At 43.0% G+C, this 21,440-nt stretch overlaps 1 protein-coding gene across 3 annotated transcripts in view; it reads right to left on the bottom strand.

The window, feature by feature from the left end:
- CNKSR1 (connector enhancer of kinase suppressor of Ras 1) overlaps positions 1–21,440 on the bottom strand; it is an 81,037-nt gene that overhangs the window by 33,132 nt on the left and 26,465 nt on the right. For 2 of the 3 annotated variants that reach the window (XM_069756464.1, XM_069756463.1), the window contains 2 exons: positions 1,631–1,699; positions 960–1,550 (listed from right to left, as the gene is read on the bottom strand). The exons of the other annotated variant lie outside the window; for it this stretch is intronic. In XM_069756464.1, the coding sequence (XP_069612565.1) occupies positions 960–1,550; positions 1,631–1,699 (660 nt within the window). The remainder of the gene's footprint in view (positions 1–959; positions 1,551–1,630; positions 1,700–21,440) is intronic. 3 annotated transcript variants of the gene reach the window in all.

The raw sequence follows: 21,440 nt of genomic DNA, 5'->3' as shown, positions 1-21,440 counted from the left end.
AAGCATCTGTAGGGTTAATAAACTACCTGACTGCAGTTTTCAAAATGTCAGGGGATGCGGTTTTTAAAATGGTATAACTTTTGGGGTTTCCCAATATATGGGACCCCTAAAGTCACTTCAAACACGGATATGTCCCTAAGAAAGTAAATTTTGCAAGTTTCCTTCAAAAAATGAAAAACTACTGCTACATTTTTAAAACTCCTAAAATGCTAACAAAATAAAAGAACATTTTACAAATGGTGCTGATGTAAAGCAGGCATGTGGGAAATGTTATTTATTAACGGTTTGCTATGGTATGACTTTCTGGATTAAAGAGATAATCATTCAAAGTGTGAAAATTGCAAATTTTTTAACATTTGTCTCAAATTTCTGATATTTTTTATAAATAAACACAAAACATATCGACCTAAATTTACCATTATCATAAAGTATAATGTGCCACGAAAAAACAATCTCAAAATCACTGACTGGGATTTGTTGTGAAGTGTTCCAGAGTTAATACCACATAAAGTGACACTGGTCAGATTTAAAAAAGTGTGGCTCCGTCACTAAGGGGTTAAACATAAATACAATTTATGTGCCTAGAACCAGGTAATAAGTGTATTTGAATATTTTTCTGTTTAGTTGACACAAACAGGAATAATAATGAGAGAGCCAGGGAACATGGCTGCTAAAACAAGTCATCATATCTATGACCATCTCTGTAGTGGTTGTAAAAAACAGATTTATCAAATTCTGAAAACTGCATCATACGGAGAGCTTGAGAAGTTAAAATGGTTTATTCCAATAACCATTTTCTCAGATTTCTCAAGTTGTTGACATGTAACATGATGAAAATCATAGAAACGGAGAACCTCCAGCCCCTGCGAACAATTAAGTCAAAAGCAATAGTGAGGGGTTTTGAGAAAGTCGGGTTAGGACAAGATATAGCCTACAAACAAAGTCCTAAATATACCAACCCTTAAATCTTGAGGATTCAGCTCTGGAGAAATTTGTGAAATTGGAGTCAGAGTTTTGGCATATATAGTTGAAGACATTGTATTCGGGAGGCTTAGTTCTTCAGAAGGAGGTTGAGAAGGCGCTGAATGGAAAATAATGTTTACTGGAAGTTTGCCATGTGATGAAGTCCCAGCACTTGGCCAGGTATTATGGGTCGGTGAGAAAGACTCACTAGACAGTTGTTGATTTTCTTCAGAAAAGTGTATATTGGAGGGTGAGGTCGTTTCCAAGTGTTCCAGAGATGAAGAAAGTTTAGCCTCAGATTGTAAAGAAGGTAATGGATTCCTCAAATGAATAGTGGGCACACTGTATGCTGGCAGAAGGCTTTTGTGTGCCAACAATGAGGCTGTGTGTCGTTTAGTTGGAGAGGTAGGTATATCAGTCAAAAGTGAAGAAGAACGTGTTGATGACGTGAGTGTTTTATGTACTTTCTTTTTGCTTGGAGATATGGGAGATTCAGACTGGAAGACAGTGACTTTCTTTAAAACAATCGCCACATAGTTTGGTCTTTCCTGTAATTTCCGCACGAGGTTCTTCTGCGTCCATCCAACCTAGGCAAGAACTACAAGTTAAAATTTGATCAGTAGTCCAGTCTGCATTTTCAAAACAATTTGGAAAGATTCCTACTTACCACCACCTGATCATTCACTTTAATAATTTCATCTCCTGGAAAGATCTGGCCACAACGCTGTGCTGGAGTCTGAATACCAAACAGACTTCATTATTTCAAAAGATCAAATTAAAATGAAAAGGGGTTATCCAACTGTAAAAAAATCTACAAATTGCATAAAAATAAAAAAAATACATGTATACAAGATATGTGAATGAAAAACGGGAGCTGGAGATCTTCAGCTCCCTGACAGCTACAATTATAGTTTGGGTTCGAAATTTGAAAGAACTTACTGTGTTAGCAAGTTACCAGTTAAGAATATGAAGGGGGCTGGCCAAATGTCTCATTTCAATTGGTAAGTTAGCCCAGTTTATGACTGACTGACTGGAGCGCTAGCTTCCCTTTCGAAAGGAGTCAGCCAGCCCTCTTAACACCTTAATGACAGTTAGTCTTTTAACTGAACGGAGATAGAGACTAGCATTCCCATACCGGTGACAATCCAGCAGCTGTGGGCTGTACACTATAGATGACAACTTGCTGCATCAGCCACGGTCAGCAATAGCATCGTCCATATCTGTTTAACCCCTTAGATGCTGCTGTCAACAATGACTATATCATAGAAATGTTTAAAAGAGTGTGGCTTCTCCCTCTTTATCCCCATCGGCACCCTGAGATAATGATTGTGTGGTCCTGATGTTTGCCATGGCAATTCACGAGCAAATAGCGGCCTTAGAGTCTGACGGCTGTAGTAACCTGTTCAAAAGTCAGCGACATTTAGGTGGTAAAAATGCACTTTTTTTTATTCCGGTCATGTCACTTTGCATTAATTCCTTAAAATCACCTGAAGGTTTAATTAACTATGTGATGACAAATTTTAATATGTCCAGGGGTGCGGTTTTTAAAATAGTATCACTTTGGGGGGGTTTCAAATATATAGGGCCCCTAAAGTCACTTCAAACCTGGATAGGTCCCTAAAAAAATGAATGTTGTAAATTTACATGAACAAAAAGTAAAATTTACTGCTACATTTTTAAACTTCCTAAAATGCTAACAAAATAAAATAACATTTTACAAATGGTGCTAATGTAAAGCAGGCATGTGGGAAATGTTATTTATTAATGTTTTGCTATGGTAGGACCATGTGGATTAAAGGGATAATCATTTAATGTTTGAAGATTGCTAATTTTTTACATTTTTTTTCAAATTTCTGATTTTATTATAAATAAATACAAAACATATCAAACTAAATTTACCATTATCGTAAAGTATAATGTGTCACGAAAAAAAAATTTCAAAATCACTGGAAGCGATACATATCAATCTCAAATAAGAAGGTGTCAGGAAAGGAAAATCGGGGGAGCCTTTCTAAAAACGTATAATAACTTGCTTATAATGTTATATCAAAATATATTTAAAGATTTCATTTCCAAATGGTCAACTTGCAAAATAGGAATAAACTATTAACTATAGTGAACAGAGGGAAAGAAAAAGTAAAGCAGTGCAGAAACAAAGAAAAGGTTCCCCCCAGATTGGTAAATACATTATATTACCCATTTTCTACTGACCAGGAAATGTTTAATCCCTTAGTGACCAAGCCAATTGACCATAAAGACCGGGCCAAATTATTTTTTTCTTTTTAAATCTGACCAGTTTCACTTTGTGTGTCAACTCTGGAACGCTTCAACGTATCTCTGCGATTCAGAGACTGTTTTTTTCTTGACACATTGTACTTTACATGTTAGTGGTAAATTTAGAGCAATATTCATGTTTATTCACGTGTTTATTCACGATAATATCAACATTTGGGTAAGAATTTTGAAAAACTCACAATTTTCAAGCTTTCAGTTTTTATACCCTTAAACCAGTCATGTTGTACAAAAGAATTAATAAATAACATTCCCATATGTCCACTTTACATTTGCATTATTTTTCAAACTTCATTTAATTTTGTTAGGATGTTAAAAAGTTGAGCAGCAATTTCTCATTTGTTCAAGACATAAACAAAACCTTGTTCTTTAGGGAACTATAGAGATTTAAACTGACTGTGCGGTGCTTATATATTGGAAACTCCCCAGAAGTGATACCATTTTAAAAACCGCACCCCTCAAATACTTCAAAACTGCTTTCAGGAACACTTTTTTAACCCTACAGGTGCTACACAGGAAATAATGCAAAGTAAAATAAAATAAAAAAACACACACACACATATATATATATATATATATATATATATATATATATATATATGTATGTATGTATGTATGTATGTATGTATGTATGTATGTATGTATGTATGTATGTATGTATGTATGTATGTATATATATATATATATATATATATATATATATATATATATATATATATTCCCTTTTACAAGGAATAGCACAGGAAAATGGACCCCACAGTTTCTCCGGAGCACGCCGACAACCCCCCCTTCCCCCCCCCCCCCATGTGGTCAGAAACCTCTGTTTGGATAAAAGGCAGGGTTCGGAAAGGGAAGGAGCACCATTTAAATTTTGTAACACAAATTTGGCTGAAGTAGATTGTGGGCACCATGTCGTATTTGCTGGGCCCCATAAGTGCCTAAACAACAGAACACTCACCCACCCATGTGACCCCATGTTGGAAACTACACATCTCAAGGATTTTATCCAGGAATATAGCAAGGATTTTGAACTTGCAGGTATTAAACAGAATTAGGTTGTCATATTGGAAAAAAAAAATCACTTAAATGTTGCTTAAGCCCCAAATGTTTCACTTTCTCAAGAGTTAACAAGAAAGAGTGGATCAAAGTTGTTTACCCACTTTCTTCTCAGCGTAGCAATATCCCACATGTAGTCAAAAAGTTCTGTTTGGACACACAGCAGGGCTAGGAACGGAAGAAGTGATATTTGGCATTCTAAATGTAAAATTTGTCTGGAATAGGTTTCAGACACTATGTTTCATTAGCAGAACCAATGAGGTATCAAAACTAGAGATGGGTGAACCAGAACAGTAAAGTTCGTCATCTGTACAGCACACCTACTGTTCAGACACAGACTTCACAAGGAAGTCTGTCACTGTTTGGGTTCGGCCACCCAAACACCGGGTGTTTGTCGCACTCATCTATTAGATTCGCCAATTTTGGCCCTTTGCATGGTTCTTCCCACTCTCCCTGTAGCAGTGGCAAGTGGGGAGCTCATACTTGTGGGGTTGATGTCACCTTTGTATTGCCTGGTGACATCAAGCCCACGGTTTAATAATGGATAGGCGTTTATAGGACGACTATCCATTACTAATCCTATAGATATATGGTAAATAAACACACAGCAAGTATAAAGTCCTTTATTTGAAATAAAACAAAACACACTTTCATTTTTATGTAAAAATAACAAACACAGTTATACTCACCTAAAGCCCTGTTGTGAATTCTGTGGCTGAATTCACTCCTGTGGTCACAAGTGGTACTGCAGCTTCTGAGCTTCCTCCCTCAGGTGTTCTGGTGAGCTCGTTGGCTGCTTTGTTATTTAACTCCACCTGATTCTGTCTTCCTTGCTCCTTGTCAATGTTCCAGTGTTGGACCTGAGCTTCTGGATCTTTCCTGTGGCCTGCTGCTCTGCTTAGATAAGTGTTTCTTTGCTTTTGTTGCTACTTTTTCTGTCCAGCTTGTCTATTCTCTTTTGCTGGAAGCTCTGAGACGCAAAGGGTGCACCGCCGTGCCGTTAGTTCGGCACGGTGGGTCTTTTTGCCCCCTTTGCGTGGTTTTTTGCTTTAGGGTTTTTTGTAGACTGCAAAGTTCTCTTTGCTATCCTCGCTCTATCTAGAATATCGGGCCTCACTTTGCTGAATCTATTTCATCCCTACGTTTGTCTTTTCATCTTGCTAACAGTCATTATATGTGGGGGGCTGCCTTTTCCTTTGGGGTATTTCTCTGAGGCAAGTCAGGCTTGTTTTTCTATCTTCAGGCTAGTCAGCTCCTCAGGCTGTGCCGAGTTGCATAGGTAGTGACAGGCGCAATCCACAGCTGCCTTTAGTTGTGTTTAGGATAGGTTCAGGTATTGCGGTCTACAGAGATTCCACGTCTCAGAGCTCGTTCTATTGTTTTTGGGTTATTATCAAATCACTGTATGTGCTCTGATTGCTGGCACACTGTGTCACTGGATTGCCTACATAACAAAGCCCATTCCACCAAAGCAGTCATCTTCTGTAATAAAAAAAAAACAAAACAATATCCCTCACCTATCAGTTGTTCTGTCCCACGCCGTATTCCATGACTGTGGGATAAATAGTTTTCAACCTGGACGGTGCCAAGATGCGACAGCCCAAGCCGAGTACCCAAGCCGAGTCATTCTTTGTGACTGCAGACTTCTGACAGCGTGCAGTGCGCCCTGTTAGAATTCAGAATTCTCTCGTTCTGGCGAATTATATACATGCGGTCACGTGCTGACTAGACATGTGTGGCCTCCGTCAATGAAAATGAACTGAGCGAGGCCGGGCAGGTCTAGTCAGAATGTGGTCAGAAGTATACAAATCGCATGTTTGTGTTGACATGACTGTCCACCGGCAAGGGAGAATTCTAAAAGTGTGCAGTGCATTAGTTGTGAGAATTTAGAAGCCTGCAATTGTCCGGATTCAGCTCTGCAGGTTCCAGTAGTCATCACATGGACACTTCACTCATATGCAACTTTCATACATATGGTCCTGTGACAACGAGCTTCTCTTCTGCTTCTCTCTGTTTTTCACTGATCATTGAGAGCATTAGGGAGAGGAGCTCGTGGGTACATGACCAAGTGTGCAAATCGCCTCGGGAAGGGGGCGTGCCAAAATGAATTCTTGCCCCGGGTGCCAGAAAATCTAGATACACCTTTGCCGGTATGCTACTGCGAGCAGTGATTACCGGGTCCGGTGGAGGGAGGTCTGTGCACAATGCAGCACAGGCAGTGAGGCAGGGACTGAGGGTGTGCACAGAGAGAGAATGGAGACCCGGAGACTGCCCGTCCCAGTCTACGCCGTAGCCTGGAGCCCTCATTATCATAGGAATATGTCAGTTAATTGTTTTTCTAAAGCTTTACAGTGTAGTTTTAGCTCAGAGAGGGATGGTTAGGAATGAACTAGCAAGGTGCAAGGACAGGTAGTGATGGCTACTTGCGGACATGTGCGGCACTTGCGGTTTTGCACTTGCGGTGAGACAAAAAAAACACTGCTAGCAGCGTTTTTTTCCATTGCTGCAAGTATTGCATTGCATTTGCCGGATCGCGGCAAAACCGCAAGTGCTGCACATGTCCGCAAGTCCCATAGGCAATGAATGAGGCCGAACGCAGTGTTGTAAGTGATCCATTAAGCGGAGGATGCAGAAAAACTGCTGGATCTGCTGCAAAAGGCTACTTTCACATCAGTGATTTTTGCCAGTGTCACTGCCGATAGTGTCATACTCACAAATTGGGGAGGCAGCAGCAAAAGTGCCTAGGGCAGCATAAACTCTAAATATGACCCTGACACTAGTCACTGATGCTGCGCTCGCAGCAGGTCAGTCACCAGTGGTTCTAAGCCTGGACAATCTCATCTTGGCACCGTCCAGGTTGAAAACTATTTATCCCAGAGTCATGGATTATGGCGTGGGATAGAACGACTGACAGGTGAGGGAAATTGTTTTTTTCTTTTTGCTTTACTACAGAAAACGAGGGCTTCGGTGGAATGGGCGTTAGGGGAGTACAACTGTGTTTGTTATTTTTAAATAAAAAAGTAAAAGTGTGTTTCATTTTATTTCAAATAAAAAAACTTTATTCTGGCTGTGTGCTTATTTACAATATAACTATAGGATTAGTAAAGGACAGGAGTCTTATAGACGCCTCTCCATTATTAATCCGTCGGCTTGATGTTACCAGACAACACAAAAGTGACATCAACCCCACAAATATGAACCCCACTTGCCACCGCTACAGGACATGTGGGAAGAGCCGAGCAAAGTGCCAAAATTGGCGCATCACAAGCTTTTGGGTTTTTTTTACATTTATTTAAATAATTAAAAATTACGGCGTCGGGGCCCATCTATTCTTGATAACCAGCCATGCTGAAGCTTACAGCTGAGGGTTTCAGCTCCCAGCTGTGAGTTTTGCCTGATTGGTTACCAAAACTACAGGAGAACCCACGGCTTTTAAAAAAACAAGTAAATAATTTATTTACAGCGCAAGAGCTGACTTATGAATACTCATGAATGCTCCTGCTCTTACTGTTATTAGCGGCAGCAGGTGTCGGATGATGGAAGCAGTAATCCCATCAGCTGACACCAGTGACCAGAAGTAAACTTTATACCTCCGATCACAGCTGTGCACTCACGCTGTCCTTTGGGGACTGTGACTGTCTGACCAGCAGTGATGATTTTATCGTCAATCAGAAGTGATGTCTGCCGCACTGTCATACACATGACAGCATGGCAAACACTGGATGTCCGGGCCCCCCATTCAAGGGAATGGGGTCCGGGTACTGTTCTGGTACCCAAACTATTTTTAACTGTTCGGCCAAACCCGACAAACCCGAACATCCAGGTGTCCATCCACCTCTTATCAAAACAGCAGAAACCCTACACAAGTGTCCCCATTTTGGAAACTAGACCCATCAAGGAATTCATCTAGGGGTGTGTCAAGCTTGTTGAACCCGTAGGTGCTTTACAGAATTTTCTAAAATGTGGATAAGAAAACAAAAAATTACAATCATTTTCCACTAAAATGATGTATTAGCCTAAAACTTGTAATTTTCACAATGGATAATAGGAGAAAACAACCCCGTAATTTATTACAAAATCTATCCACGTTTTTATTGGTAACATTTTCGGGCACGTGACTTTTTTTATCGCTTTTTATTCCGATTTTTGTGAGGCAGAATGACCAAAAACCAGCTATTCATGAATTTCTTTTTTTTTTTTTTGGGGGGGGGGGGGGTTCATACCATTCCCTGTTTGGTAAAACTGATAAAACAGTTTTATTGTTCGGGTCAGTACGATTACAGCGATATATCATTTATATCATTTTTTTTATGTTTTGGCGCTTTTAAGCGATAACTATTTTATAGAAAAAATTATTATTTTTGCATCGCTTTATTCTGAGGACTATAACTTTTTTATTTTTTCGCTGATCATGCTGTATGCTCGTTTTTTGAAGGAAAAAGATGACGTTTTCAGCGGTACCATGGTTATTTATATCCATCTTTTTCATCGCATGTTATTCCACTTTTTGTTCGGCGGTATGATAATAAAGCGTTGTTTTGCCTCTTTTTTTTTAACCGCGTTTTCACTGAAGGGGTTAACTAGCAGGACAGTTTTATAGGTCGGGTCGTTACGGACACGGCAATACCAAATATGCATACTTTTATTGGTTTTTTTTTATTATTATTTAAAGAAATGTATTTATGGGATTCACATGTGAATATTTTTTTTTTTACTTTACAACATTGCCCCGGGGGGGGAGGGGTGGGGGCATCATGCTATAGGGTCAGATCGCTGATCTGACACTTTGCTGTGCACTGACGTGCAGGGCTCCAGGCTTACAGGCGCTTGCTCTGAGCAGGCGTTGGTAAGCCACCTCCCTGCAGGACCCGGATGCAGCCCCTTGGCCATTTTGGATCCGGGGCCTGCAGGGAGGAGACGCTCGGTACAAGGTGAGCACATAGCCTTGTACCGAGGGTCTCAGGGAAGCCCGCAGGGAGCCCCCTCCCTGCGCGATGCTTCCCTATGCCGCCGGAACACTGCGATGATGTTTGATCGCAGTGTGCCGGGGGTTATTGTGCCAGGGGCGATCCGTGACCGCTCCTGGCACATAGTGCCGGATGTCAGTGGCGATACCAGATCTATATATTTTTTTTGTCACTTTTACCACAGGGTGAATGTGCAAAAAATAAAAACAATGACTGAATCGCTGGGTTTTGTTCACTCTGCGTCTGAAAAATCTGATTAAAAAGCAATCAATAAAGGTTATTTACCTCAAAATGATACCAAAGCAACCTCCAGTTCTTCATGTGAAAAATAAGCCCCATTCAGCTTTGTTTGCTTTGCCCCCCCCCCCCCCCCCCAATGTCTGGCCATTCACTTCAGACCCACAGCTCCTTATCTTACTGAGGGATGAATCACAACTCCTGACAGCTCCAGCTCCCATAATGCTAATGGTACACTGTTCCTCCTTTGTCTGCTATTCTACCTGTACTTTTCTCCTGCATTTTACTCCCCTCAGCCTTCAATCTAGGATCTGTTCTGCTGGAAGTAGTACTGCTTATGTTACCAGATCTGAGGGCTCCATGAATATGGCAGCAGAACACTCCCACTACTGTGAATTATGCAGCCCACAGAGGCGTGCCCAGTTCACAGCAGTGACAGTTCTATTACAATAGATGGAGTCAAGTCAGTCTATTATCTCCTATGACCATTGGGTGCCCTATTATGACACTGAAAGTGTTGTGCTGCTACTGTGAAAATAAGATGTCAGCCCCCAGTACCTTCTTTAAACTCATAACACGAAATATGTTTCAAATGCATTCAAAACTTGGTTATAACAGCATGTTATGCTACATTACATTGATTAATGATCTACAAACGCGGTACCTTCCCTTTAAAAAATTAAATAGATACGCTTTCCTAGAATGAAGGTACACCATCACAGATTATACAATATATATGTGTAATATTATGTATATTTATTACGCACACCTCACAAAAAGTTAGGGATGTTTGGCTTTCTGGTGAAATTTCATCATGATCCTAAAATGCACTCTAACCTTGTCAGGAGACCTCAATGTGAAATCTCTAAACTATACATGTCCCCGTGTTCAATGTTTCAGTACTTTTTGCACAACTTGTGCTTTTCTAGCAAGAAGCTTAATGGCAAAATTCACAGGTATTTGATTTATGAATTGGAAAATAAATTTTGAGGGTTTAATTAGAATTGGTATTAAAAAACAGTCCTCATCATGCTGTTCACATTTGGATAACATGAGACAGATGATCATCAGTACCTCGCCGTTGCGAGGCTTCAAGCAGGATGTTCTCAGATGAAGTGACCACTGAGCTTAATATGTCAGATTCTGTCATCAACAGGTTGCAACAGAGACACAGACTGGAAGAGTTCCAGAAAGGCAGAGAAGTGAATGTCCTTTCGCCACATCCCACACAGATGACAGCTTCATTGTGAACAATGCCCTTCGGAACCGGATGATGAATGCCACACAACTCCAGGTACATTTAAGGGATGGGATAAACAGCCAAGTGTCATGTCAGACAATTCAAAGCAGTTTACATCAGCATGGTCTGCGTCCTAGATGACCTGCAAGGGTGCCTGACCACACCATCATCACTGATGAAAATCGATTCAAGCGGAGCAGAAATGATGGCCGCTAAAGACAAGCCTCTACTACTTACAAACGTCGTTAATCCAGTTATTGTGCCTCTGCATGAACAACACTGGCCTAATTTCAAATTCATAAACAACAATGCTCAAGCTCATTGAGGTCACATCATTAGGGAATGTCTGCTGGAGACTGGGGTACATCAAATGAAGCAGCTTGCACTTTCTCCAAACCTGAATACCATAGAAAACCTATGGGATCAGTTGAGTCACTGTGTAGAGGTTCATAACTCTGTACCCCAAAAACTCAATGACCTGACGGCCGCCCTTCAAGAAGAGTGAGATGCCATGCCTCAGCAGACAATAACTTCACTAGTGAACAGCATGAGACGTCTGTTATGCCCATGCCTGCACCCGTACCTCCCACTCTCTCTGCACCCCAAACCCTGCCGGAGTCTCTGGCCTTCCTCCTGCTTCCTGGCGCACAGCCAGCACTTTCCCGGATGGTGCTGAATGCGCCCCCCCCCCCCCCGGTCTCTTAAAGAGACAGCGAGCATTTTTTTAAATATGCTATTAACCAATCATGTTATGCGGTGTTATTTCTGGCCCCTCTGCCATTGGGAGGGCGCCGGAGCAAAAAGTGATTCCTGTTTCTAATTTCCGGTTTAAGGTTCTGTTTGCCCTGAGCTCTGCTGCGCCTTGCCTGAGTCCTAGTTGTATACGACTAATATGTTTGTCTCCTCAGACCACTGGTGACTCCTTATTCAGAACCTGGAACGATACCTGCACTGCCTCTACTACTGCTACGCGGTCCAGCCGTTCTAACCCGGACCAAGGACCACGACAGTATTGCTGAGCCAGCTCCATCCCTTGCTTACGCTACCATCCCTCCTGGGGCATATATTTGCTTCTGAACGGGCTAAGGTGGGCTTCATTATGTCTCACCTCGCTGAAGAAGTTCTCGCCTGCCTAAACCCCTTATGTGAGAGAGGGGATCCTCTGGTTTATAACCGTCAGTCCTTTCTAGAATCCTTCCACAGGACCTTCGATGAACCCGGCCAAACCTCCTCGACCACTTCCACGTTTCTCTGGCTACGCCAGGAGAGCCTCACAGTGGCTCAGTATGCAGTACATTTCCGCACTCTCTCCTCAGAGTTATCCTGGAATGATGAGGCCTTGGTGGCTACCTTCTGGGAGGGTTTATCCGAGAGGATAAAAGATGAGCTGGCGGGTTGGGATACTCCTGCTACTCTGTATGACCTGATATCCTTGGCAACCCAGATTGATCTGCACTTTCAAGAGCGGACAAAGGAGTCTAAGCGGGAGAAGAAACCTTTTTGAATGGATCCCAAGTCCCCGAGCCTGTCGATGTTCCCGACCCCAGCTTCTTTTCCCGAGCCTATGCAAGTGGATCAAGCGAGCTTGGCCAGGCAGCGCCAGGAGGCGCGTTGCATGGAAAGGAAAATGTTTCTACTGCGGCAGTTCTGAGCATCAGATCCGCTCCTGCCCACTGAGGCCAGAAAACTCCAGAGCCTAGGATTGGTAGGAGAGGCCACGCTAGGTAAGGTTCATCTCTTGCCATCTCTGCAGATGACTGTTTCGTTGTCTTTCGGCACTGTAAAATTTTCAGAACTTTGTTACTTTGATTCTGGATCCACCGGGAATTTTATCCAACAAGAGGTTGTGAATCGCTATCAGAATCCAGTTCACCTTCTCCCTAATCCGCTACGAGTGACTTCCGTGGATGGCAAACCCTTGACCAAGCCCGTTCAGTTCCAGACTGTGCCAGTGGAACTCCGGGTAGGTCTAACGCATTCTGAAAGAATCTGCTTTTTTGGTTTTGTCCGGTTTGTCCCATCCTTTGCTTCTAGGTTTACCCTGGTCCATGAACCCGTTCTGAATTGGAGAACTGGAGAGGTCCTGCGCTACTGTTCTGATCATTGCATCACCTCCATTTGTCCAGTTGCTCCTTCTGTTCAACCAGCCGCCCTACCTGGGTTAACATCCGCTTACTAGGCCTTCGCTGATGTCTTCGGAAAAAAGGAGGCGGAGAGACTACCTCCGCACAGGTTGTATGAATGTTACATAGATCTGCTTCCCGGAACATCTGCCCCTCCTCGGCGAATCTATCCTCTTTCCCATGCAGAGACCCAGGCCATGTCAGAATATATCCAGGAGAATCTGACTAGAGGTTTTATCTGAAAATCATCTTCTCCAGAAGGGGTAGGATTTTTCTTCGTTAAGAAAAAGGATGGATCCTTATGGCCCTGCATCGTTTACAGGGAATTGAACCAGATCAAGGTAAAGAATAGATAACAGTTACCGCTTATTTCAGAGCTGTTTGATCGTCTCCAAGGGGCCAAGAGCTTCTCAAAACTTGATCTCAAAGGGGTCTTCAACATGATTCATATACGTGCAGGAGACGAGTTGAAAAACAGCCTTCAATACCCGAGATGGACACTATGAATACTTAGTAATGCCATTTGGTCTCAGTGATGCACCCGCGGTCTTTCAGTAGTTTGTGAACAACATTTTTAGAGATCGCATCTATTCATGTGTTGTTGTCTACCTGGATGACATCTTGATTTACTCTGAAGACATAACTACCCATCGGAAGCATGGCCGCCAGGTCCTATAAAGGCTCAGGGAGAACAGACTGTATGCTAAATTTGAAAAATGTGTGTTTGAGCAGTCCTCCCTACCTTTTTTCGGTTACATAGTTTTGTCTACTGGTCTAAAGATGGATCCTGAGAAACGATCTGCCATCCTCAAATAGCCTTGTCCGTCTGGTCTTAAAGCAATACAACAGTTCCTGGGATTTGCTAATTATTATAGTCAATTTATTCCACATTTTTCCACCCGGGTGGCTCCCATCTCAACCTTAACCCGGAAAGCCGTGAATCCCAGAAGATGGACCCCGAAGGCGAAGGATGCCTTTACTTCTTTGAAAGAAGCCTTCTGTTCCACTCCAGTTCTCCATCGACCAGACTCTGATACAATTTTTTCTCAAGGTAGATGCCTCCTCCATAGGGGCTGAAGCGGTACTCTCTCAGAAATCATCTACCGGTCGTATGGTTTCATGTGAATTTTTTCTCTAAGGTTTTTTCCACTTTCGAAAGAAATTATTCAGTTGGAGATCGGGAGTTGTTGGCGATCAAGTTGGCCTTGCAAGAATGGCGACATCTTCTCGAGGCAGCAGTTCACCAGGTTGTCATTTTCATTGATCATAAAAACCTTGCTTATCTCCAGCCTGCACAGAGGTTCAATCCCCACCAGGCCAGGTGGTCCTTGTTTTTTGGCTCAATTTAATTTTGTTCGTCAATTCCGTGCAGCAGACAAGAATGTCCAGGTCGATGCCCTTTCCAGAGCCTTCCTGCCACCCGACTTCAAGGAAGAACCTCAACATACCATTGAACCGTCCAGGTTTGTGCCAGTAGCCTCTGTCAATCTCACCCGGCCTCCTCCAGGTAAAAAAACTCTGGTGTCCACCTTGAACAGAAATCGTGTCCTTCGGTGGGGTCATTCTTCCAAATTGGGCGGTCATGCTGGTCATAAAAAGACTTTACAATTAATCTCCCGTTATTACTGGTGGTCATCCATGGGCAAAGATATCCTGGAGTAGGTTGCAGCCTGTCCATGTGCCCGTAACAAAACTGCTCCCTGGCAACACGTCGCGATGGACTTTATTACGGATCTCCCTATCTCTTCTAGCTGTACTACTATCTGGGTTGTGGTGGATCGTTTTTCAAAGATGGCTCACTTCGTTCCTCTGCCTGGGCTTCCGTCTGCTCCTGAGCTTGCTGAACACTTCATACAGACTCATTTTCTGCACGGCCAGGACTTCCACGGGTATGGTGCTGAGGGCGCGCACACTTCCAGTCTCTTAAAGAGACAGCGCGCATTTTTTAAAATATGTTGTTATTAACCAATCATGTTATGCTGTGTTATTTCTGGCCCCTCTGCCATTGGGAAGGCGCCGAAGCAACAAGTGATTCCTGTTGCTAATTTCCGGTTTAGTGTTCCGTTTGCTCTGAGCTCTGCTATGCCTTGCCTGAGTCTTCCTTGTATACGGCTAATACTGTTTGTCTCCTCAGACTACTGGTGACTCCTTATTCGGAACCTGGAACGACACCTGCACTGCCTCTACTACTGCTACCCGGTCCAGCTGTTCTACTAACCCAGAACTAGGACCACGACAGTATTGCCCGAGCCAGCTCAGTCCCTTGCTTACGCTACCAGTAATCCGACGACTATTACTCTATGTTATCCCTATGACTATTACTCTATGTTAACTTACACCTCCTCAATCACTAGAAAAGAAATCTAAAGCTAATCCAACTTTGGAGGTAATTAATCTCTCCAAGCATGTTCTGTCAGGACCACAAAAATAAGTGCTTAGCTTAGGTCTGACTTTTGTGCCAACTAACAGTTTTAATTATTTTACAGCTATGAAGGATGTGCAATTATTCCTACGTAAGGTGGTTCTGCGTAGGCTTCACAGTAGACCCATGGAACTTGATGATCTTAATGCAACAAGAGACCAAGAAGTTTTGTCCATACTCGAGGAGCTCGAGCGGGAAAGTATTCCCACTACTTCAGGTACATTCCCTACCTCTGTCGTTCCCAGGTCCACCGCTTTCCCCCCCTTGTCTTTGTACCCACAAGTGGAAATCTTTAACAAACTTGTTCTGGAAGATTTTAGAACTATCTCCGAAAAAAAGAAAAGAGATAATCTTACTTGGGTACAACGTAAGGCCCTTAAGGAATTAAAAGCTATGAGGGATATTGTGATTAAATCAGCAGACAAGGGGGGGAATGTGGTGCTCTGGCCGACAGATGTATGAGAGGGAATCGTTCCGACAATTGAAGGATAAGGAAGCGTATAGTATACTTCCTCAAAATCCTACCGTGAAATACACAACAATTTTGGAGGAAATCCTGGATAGGGCCTTTACACAGGGTATTATCCCAAAGAAAATCCGTGATGGTCTCAGCACAAGGAATCCGGTGGTCCCTACCTTCTATCTGTTGCCGAAGATCCACAAGGACCCTCTGGTTCCCCCGGGGCGTCCCATTGTCTCTGGCATTGGAGGGTTGTGTGATGCGACTTGTAAATTCATTGAATATTATCTTCACCCACTTGTGGAGACTCTGCCCTCCTATGTCAGAGACACAACGGACGTCCTGGGGAAAATAAATGGCCTCTCCCTCGAACCAGATATGCTGATGGCGGCGATCGATGTGGAATCGCTTTACACAAGTATAGGTCACGCTGATGGCCTGAGGGCTGTATCTTTCTTTCTGCACAGTAGCAATTTGGATGGTGATCTGTGTTCCCTGGTCCTGGAGCTCCTGGAATTTATACTGACGCACAATTATTTTACTTTTAAAGACCGTTTTTTTCTTCAACAGCGTGGCACTGCGATGGGCGCGGCCTGTGCGACCTCGTACGCTAATCTCTTTCTCGGCCTTTGGGAGAGGGAGATTTTCGGGGAGGGCGTACGGGCCGCCTCCCATGCGCAGTGCTGGTATCGTTATATAGACGATATTTTTGTTGTAAGGCAGGGCACCGAGCTTGGTTTTCGAGATCTCATCCAGGAGCTGAATTCAAATCCCTACAACATCAAACTAACGTATAAGACTGATGCAAAAGAAATTGACTTTTTGGATATTAAAATTCTGGTGGACAGTGTGGGCAATATTCAGAGTGATGTTTTCCGGAAGGTTACTTCGGTAAACTCACTCTTACATGCCACCTCAGCACACCTGTCCTCAACCATAAAAGCAGTTCCAATTGGTCAATTTCTAAGGATGAAAAGAATCTACTCCTCGGATGTTTTGTTTGAAGACCAGGCTCGGGACCTGTCCAGGAGATTCAGGGACCGGGGATACAGCAATAGGAGCATCAAAAACGGATACTCTCGTGCAAAAAGGGAACCACGAGATGGGCTACTGTGTAGAGTTCCACATAAGCCCAAGAGGGATCCACCCTTAAGGTTTATATCAACATACAATAACCAGTGGGATACCATGAGACAAGTGCTGCAGAAGCACTGGGCAGTACTTAGAACAGATCCCAGCCTAAAGCGTATTATTCCAGAACGACCGCTGCTGACGGCCAGACGAGGGAGAAATCTGAAAGATATACTTGTGAGAAGCCATTATGTAGCCACCCCCCAAATATTTTTGGGACATCAAAACAGAGGTGGGGTTGTTACCCTTGTGGATCTTGTTTGGCCTGCCGCAACATCGATTGGGCAGCATCTTTTACTTCAGCAGATGGGGGTAGGGACTACCGGATTGTGAACTACATATCCTGTAGCACCACATATGTGGTTTACTACGCTGTGTGCCCCTGCAAGCTCATTTACGTGGGACTTACCTCACGCGAGCTACGGATACGGACAAGGGAACATGTGAGGGACATCCAGGCTGCAAAAAATTGCACTGATCCATCTAACCTCAAGACTATCCCTGGACACTTCAGGCTGCGCCACAACTGTGACCCCACCGGTTTAAGGGTACGTGGCATAGATCGGGTACATTGTGGTACCCGTGATGGTGATCTCAAACGGGTTCTGGCGCGGCTTGAATGTCGATGGATAGTCTCTTTGGGTACCATGTTCCCCCATGGTCTGAATGAAAAGCTGTCTTTTGCCCCATTTCTGTAACTTCTTTCTTTGACACCCTCCCTGCTCTCTGCCTTCCTTTTTGGTTTTAATATAGTATGTTTTCAGTATATGTGTTTTATTCTTTTATTACCTATTTCACTTAGTGTCCTGTTTATCTGGTTGTCCTTGTTCTTGCCTGCATTAATCCAGTACTACAGCTGGCAACTACCGCATGGATACACTTGGATCCACCTTGGAGTTGATCCTGGAAAGATGAGGCCATAATCATATATGGAGGATGCGGGAATAACCACAAGCCCTTCTCTTACAACAAAGAACTGTTGATAACTAAGTTTTGTCTAAACAACTGATATTTGACACCTCCAGAACATGTGGATTCCCAGTGTATATGGTTGTTAATCAGGCTTCTGTATTGTTTGTATATTCGTTTATTATTTCTTACTTTTTATTTATTTCTTTTGGACCTTAAGTATGCATACACACTGTATTAAGCTTTCTACACCATGACTTGATGTCCATCCTCTGCCCTGGAATTATCTTCCTTTTGGTCATACTGTGCCGCTGAGCGCTCCCAGATACGCATGCGCCGTGTGATCCCGGCTCTGCCTGCGTCTCCAAAGTCATCCTTATGGCTGCGGTCCGGGCCAGTGACGTCACAGGAAGCATTTCCTTTGACCCGCACCGCAGACCGGATGTACGGACGTGTCGCACGGCGGCCTGGGTCCCGCCCCGCATGCGTTCGTGTGGGCTGACGCTCAGGGCACACATATAAGGCAGTGACATGTCTGGTGTATCCACACGGCCCCCCGAAGAAGCCCGCAATGCGAAACGCGCGTCGGGGCAGTGCGGATCCACGGCTGATAGCGGTATCATCTCCCCACATGGGTAAGCTCTAATCTGAACCGATTGCTGCTATATTTTTTTGCACTTCCTGCACTGGCACTTTTGTCTATAGTAAATAGATGGTATGCAATATGCAATTTTGGTTTGTGGTCAGCAGGTATCCGGAGTGTTTTTCTTCGGCCTGTTATATTAATGTGACCCCTGCCTTTTTGGTTCAATGTAACAGGTTTTCTGAGCCTATGCATTATAGTGGCTAGGTACTTTCTCAGACCTGTTTTTTAAGGGATGTTCCGCCTTATGTCACCGTGGATTCGGTCTTTTTTGCTCTTCCCTTTGGTATACTCGTCCAATTGTTCTGTGTATATTTAGTGTTTCTGAGTGTTGTACAGTATCTAATAAAATGAGTTTTTGATTGAAAAATGTTTTTTGCCATTTGTGGTTACTAGATCTCAGATTGTGTATGGTTCTGGTGTCCCTTTTTCTCATGTAGGATTTATATTTACTCTATGTTATCCCTGCCTGAATATCTGCACCGCTGGGCCAGCTTCCACATAACCGGGCTCTATCTGTATGTAGCACCTGCGTCCCCTGGGCATTCCATTCTGACCCTGTTCGAGAGGTTTTAGTACGGGTGTCTGGGGCTGGCATAGTTACGCCCCCTGCAGTTATCTCGGTTCGTGATCCTGTGGTTCCACAAAATTGCAATTAACGAATGTGCACTGCAAAACCTGTGCCTCCGCTTTCATTCGTTACAACATCATTGTCAAGCTTTAAGTGATGTTCAAGGTCACATAAGTTTTTGACATTGACATTTTTTGGGGGGGTATTCGCTCCACTGTTTGCTTTTGTTTCAATAAATAGTTTGAGATGAGGAAATAACCATTGCACATTTCTACTTAAGTGCCTTACTTTCATGTTCAAATGGTCTCTGCAAATTGAGATTCTGGTTTGGCTTTTATCCCAAGTCATGTGACAAGGCTCGTTAAAGGGTCGACATTGACTTTTAGAATTGCTAACGCCAATAGGTGGCTCTAGAGTTCTAGTGCTCTTCCTCTCTGAAGAGACAATTTGCGTATTTCCCGGAGGAGCATTGCGGCTTTAAGTCTCCTCATCGTGGCATGCTTAGCATGTCAATCTCCACAAGGAGAAATTATATTTCTTGGATACCACTTTCATGTTAAAAAAATATTCCTAACTTTTTGTGAGTAGTGTATATTACATATATTATAATACATATTTTACCCACACATATTTATATTATACAGTACTTACAGTAGATATTAGGGTGCCAAGGAAATGTGAACTTTTCAAATTGGTAAGTCTTACCCCTCAGATTTGTTCCTTTTGGCATAAGGATTCACCATCTATATATATATAATTGCCTAAGGGTTTTTCTGTCTGTCTGTCTGTCTGTCCTGGAAATCCCGCGTCTCTGATTGGTCGAGGCCGCCAGGCCTTCAGCAATCAGCGACGGTCACAGCGACGATGATGTCATAAAGGACGTAGACATCCCGCGTCTCTGATTGGTCGAGGCCGCCAGATCTCGACCAATCAGTAACGGGCACAGCGACGATGATGTCATAAAGGACGTAGAAATCCCACGTTTCTGATTCAGCGACGGGCACAGTATCGACGTAGATGTCACAATGGTTGCCATGGTGACGATGTCATAAAGGTTGCCTCGACCAATCAGCGACGGGCACAGTCTGCCACGAATTCTGGAATCATCATTGTCCATATACTACGGGGACATGCATATTCTAGAATACCCGATGCGTTAGAATCGGGCCACAATCTGGTATGTATGTATGTATGTATGTATGTATGTATGTATGTATGTATGTATGTATGTATGTATGTATATATATATATATATATATATATATATATATATATACACACACACGTATATATGGAGATAGGTATATCTATCGTTTATACTAGAGTATAAGCTGACCTCCCTAATTTTGCCACAAAAAACTGGGAAAACTTAATGACTCGAGTATAAGACTAGGGTGGAAAATGCAGCAGCTACTGGTAAGTGTCAAGAATAAAAATAGATACCAATACAAGTAAAATTAATTGAGACATCAGTAGAAGTGTTTTTGAATATCCATATTGAATCAGGAGCCCCATATAATGCTCCATACAGTTCATATAATGCTGCACAAAGGTTAATAATGGCCCCATAAAATGCTCCATAGACACATTTTGCCCCATACAGTACTGGATAAAGGTTAATAAGGGTCCCATAAGATGCTTCATAGATACATTTGCCCAATATAATACTGCACAAACGTGGCCCCATAAGATGCTCCATACAGACATTTGCCCCATACAATGCTGCACAAATGCTGATTATGGCCCCATAAGATGCTCCATAGAGATATTTGCCCCATATAATGCTGCACAAACGTTGATTATGGCCCCATAAGATACTCCATAAAGATATTTAACCCATATAGTGCTCCACAAATAATAATAATAATAATAATCTTTATTTTTATATAGCGCTAACATATTCCGCAGCGCTTTACATTTTTTCACACATTATCATCACTGTCCCCGATGGGGCTCACAATCTAAATTCCCTATCAGTATGTCTTTGGAATGTGGGAGGAAACCGGAGTGCCCGGAGGAAACCCACGCAAACACGGAGAGAACATACAAACTCTTTGCAGATGTTGTCCTTGGTGGGATTCGAACCCAGGACTCCAGCGCTGCAAGGCTGCAGTGCTAACCACTAAGCCACCGTGCCGCCCATGGTGATTATGGCCCCCATAAGATGCTCCATAAAGATATTTGCCCCATATAGTGCTCCACAAATGACGATTATGGCCCCATAAGATGCTCCATAAAGGTATTTGCCCCATATAGTGCTGCACAAATGGTGATTATGGCCCAATAAGATGCTCCATAAAGATATTTGCCCCATATAGTGCTCCACAAATGGTGATTATGGCCACATTAGATGCGCCATAGACACATTTGCCCCATATGCTATTGCTGCGATAAAAAAAAAAATGACATTCACCTCTCGTTGCTCA

Source organism: Ranitomeya imitator, chromosome 3, assembly GCF_032444005.1.
Source record: "Ranitomeya imitator isolate aRanImi1 chromosome 3, aRanImi1.pri, whole genome shotgun sequence".
Lineage (NCBI taxonomy): Eukaryota > Metazoa > Chordata > Amphibia > Anura > Dendrobatidae > Ranitomeya > Ranitomeya imitator.
This window is presented reverse-complemented; position numbering and strand designations above follow the sequence as displayed.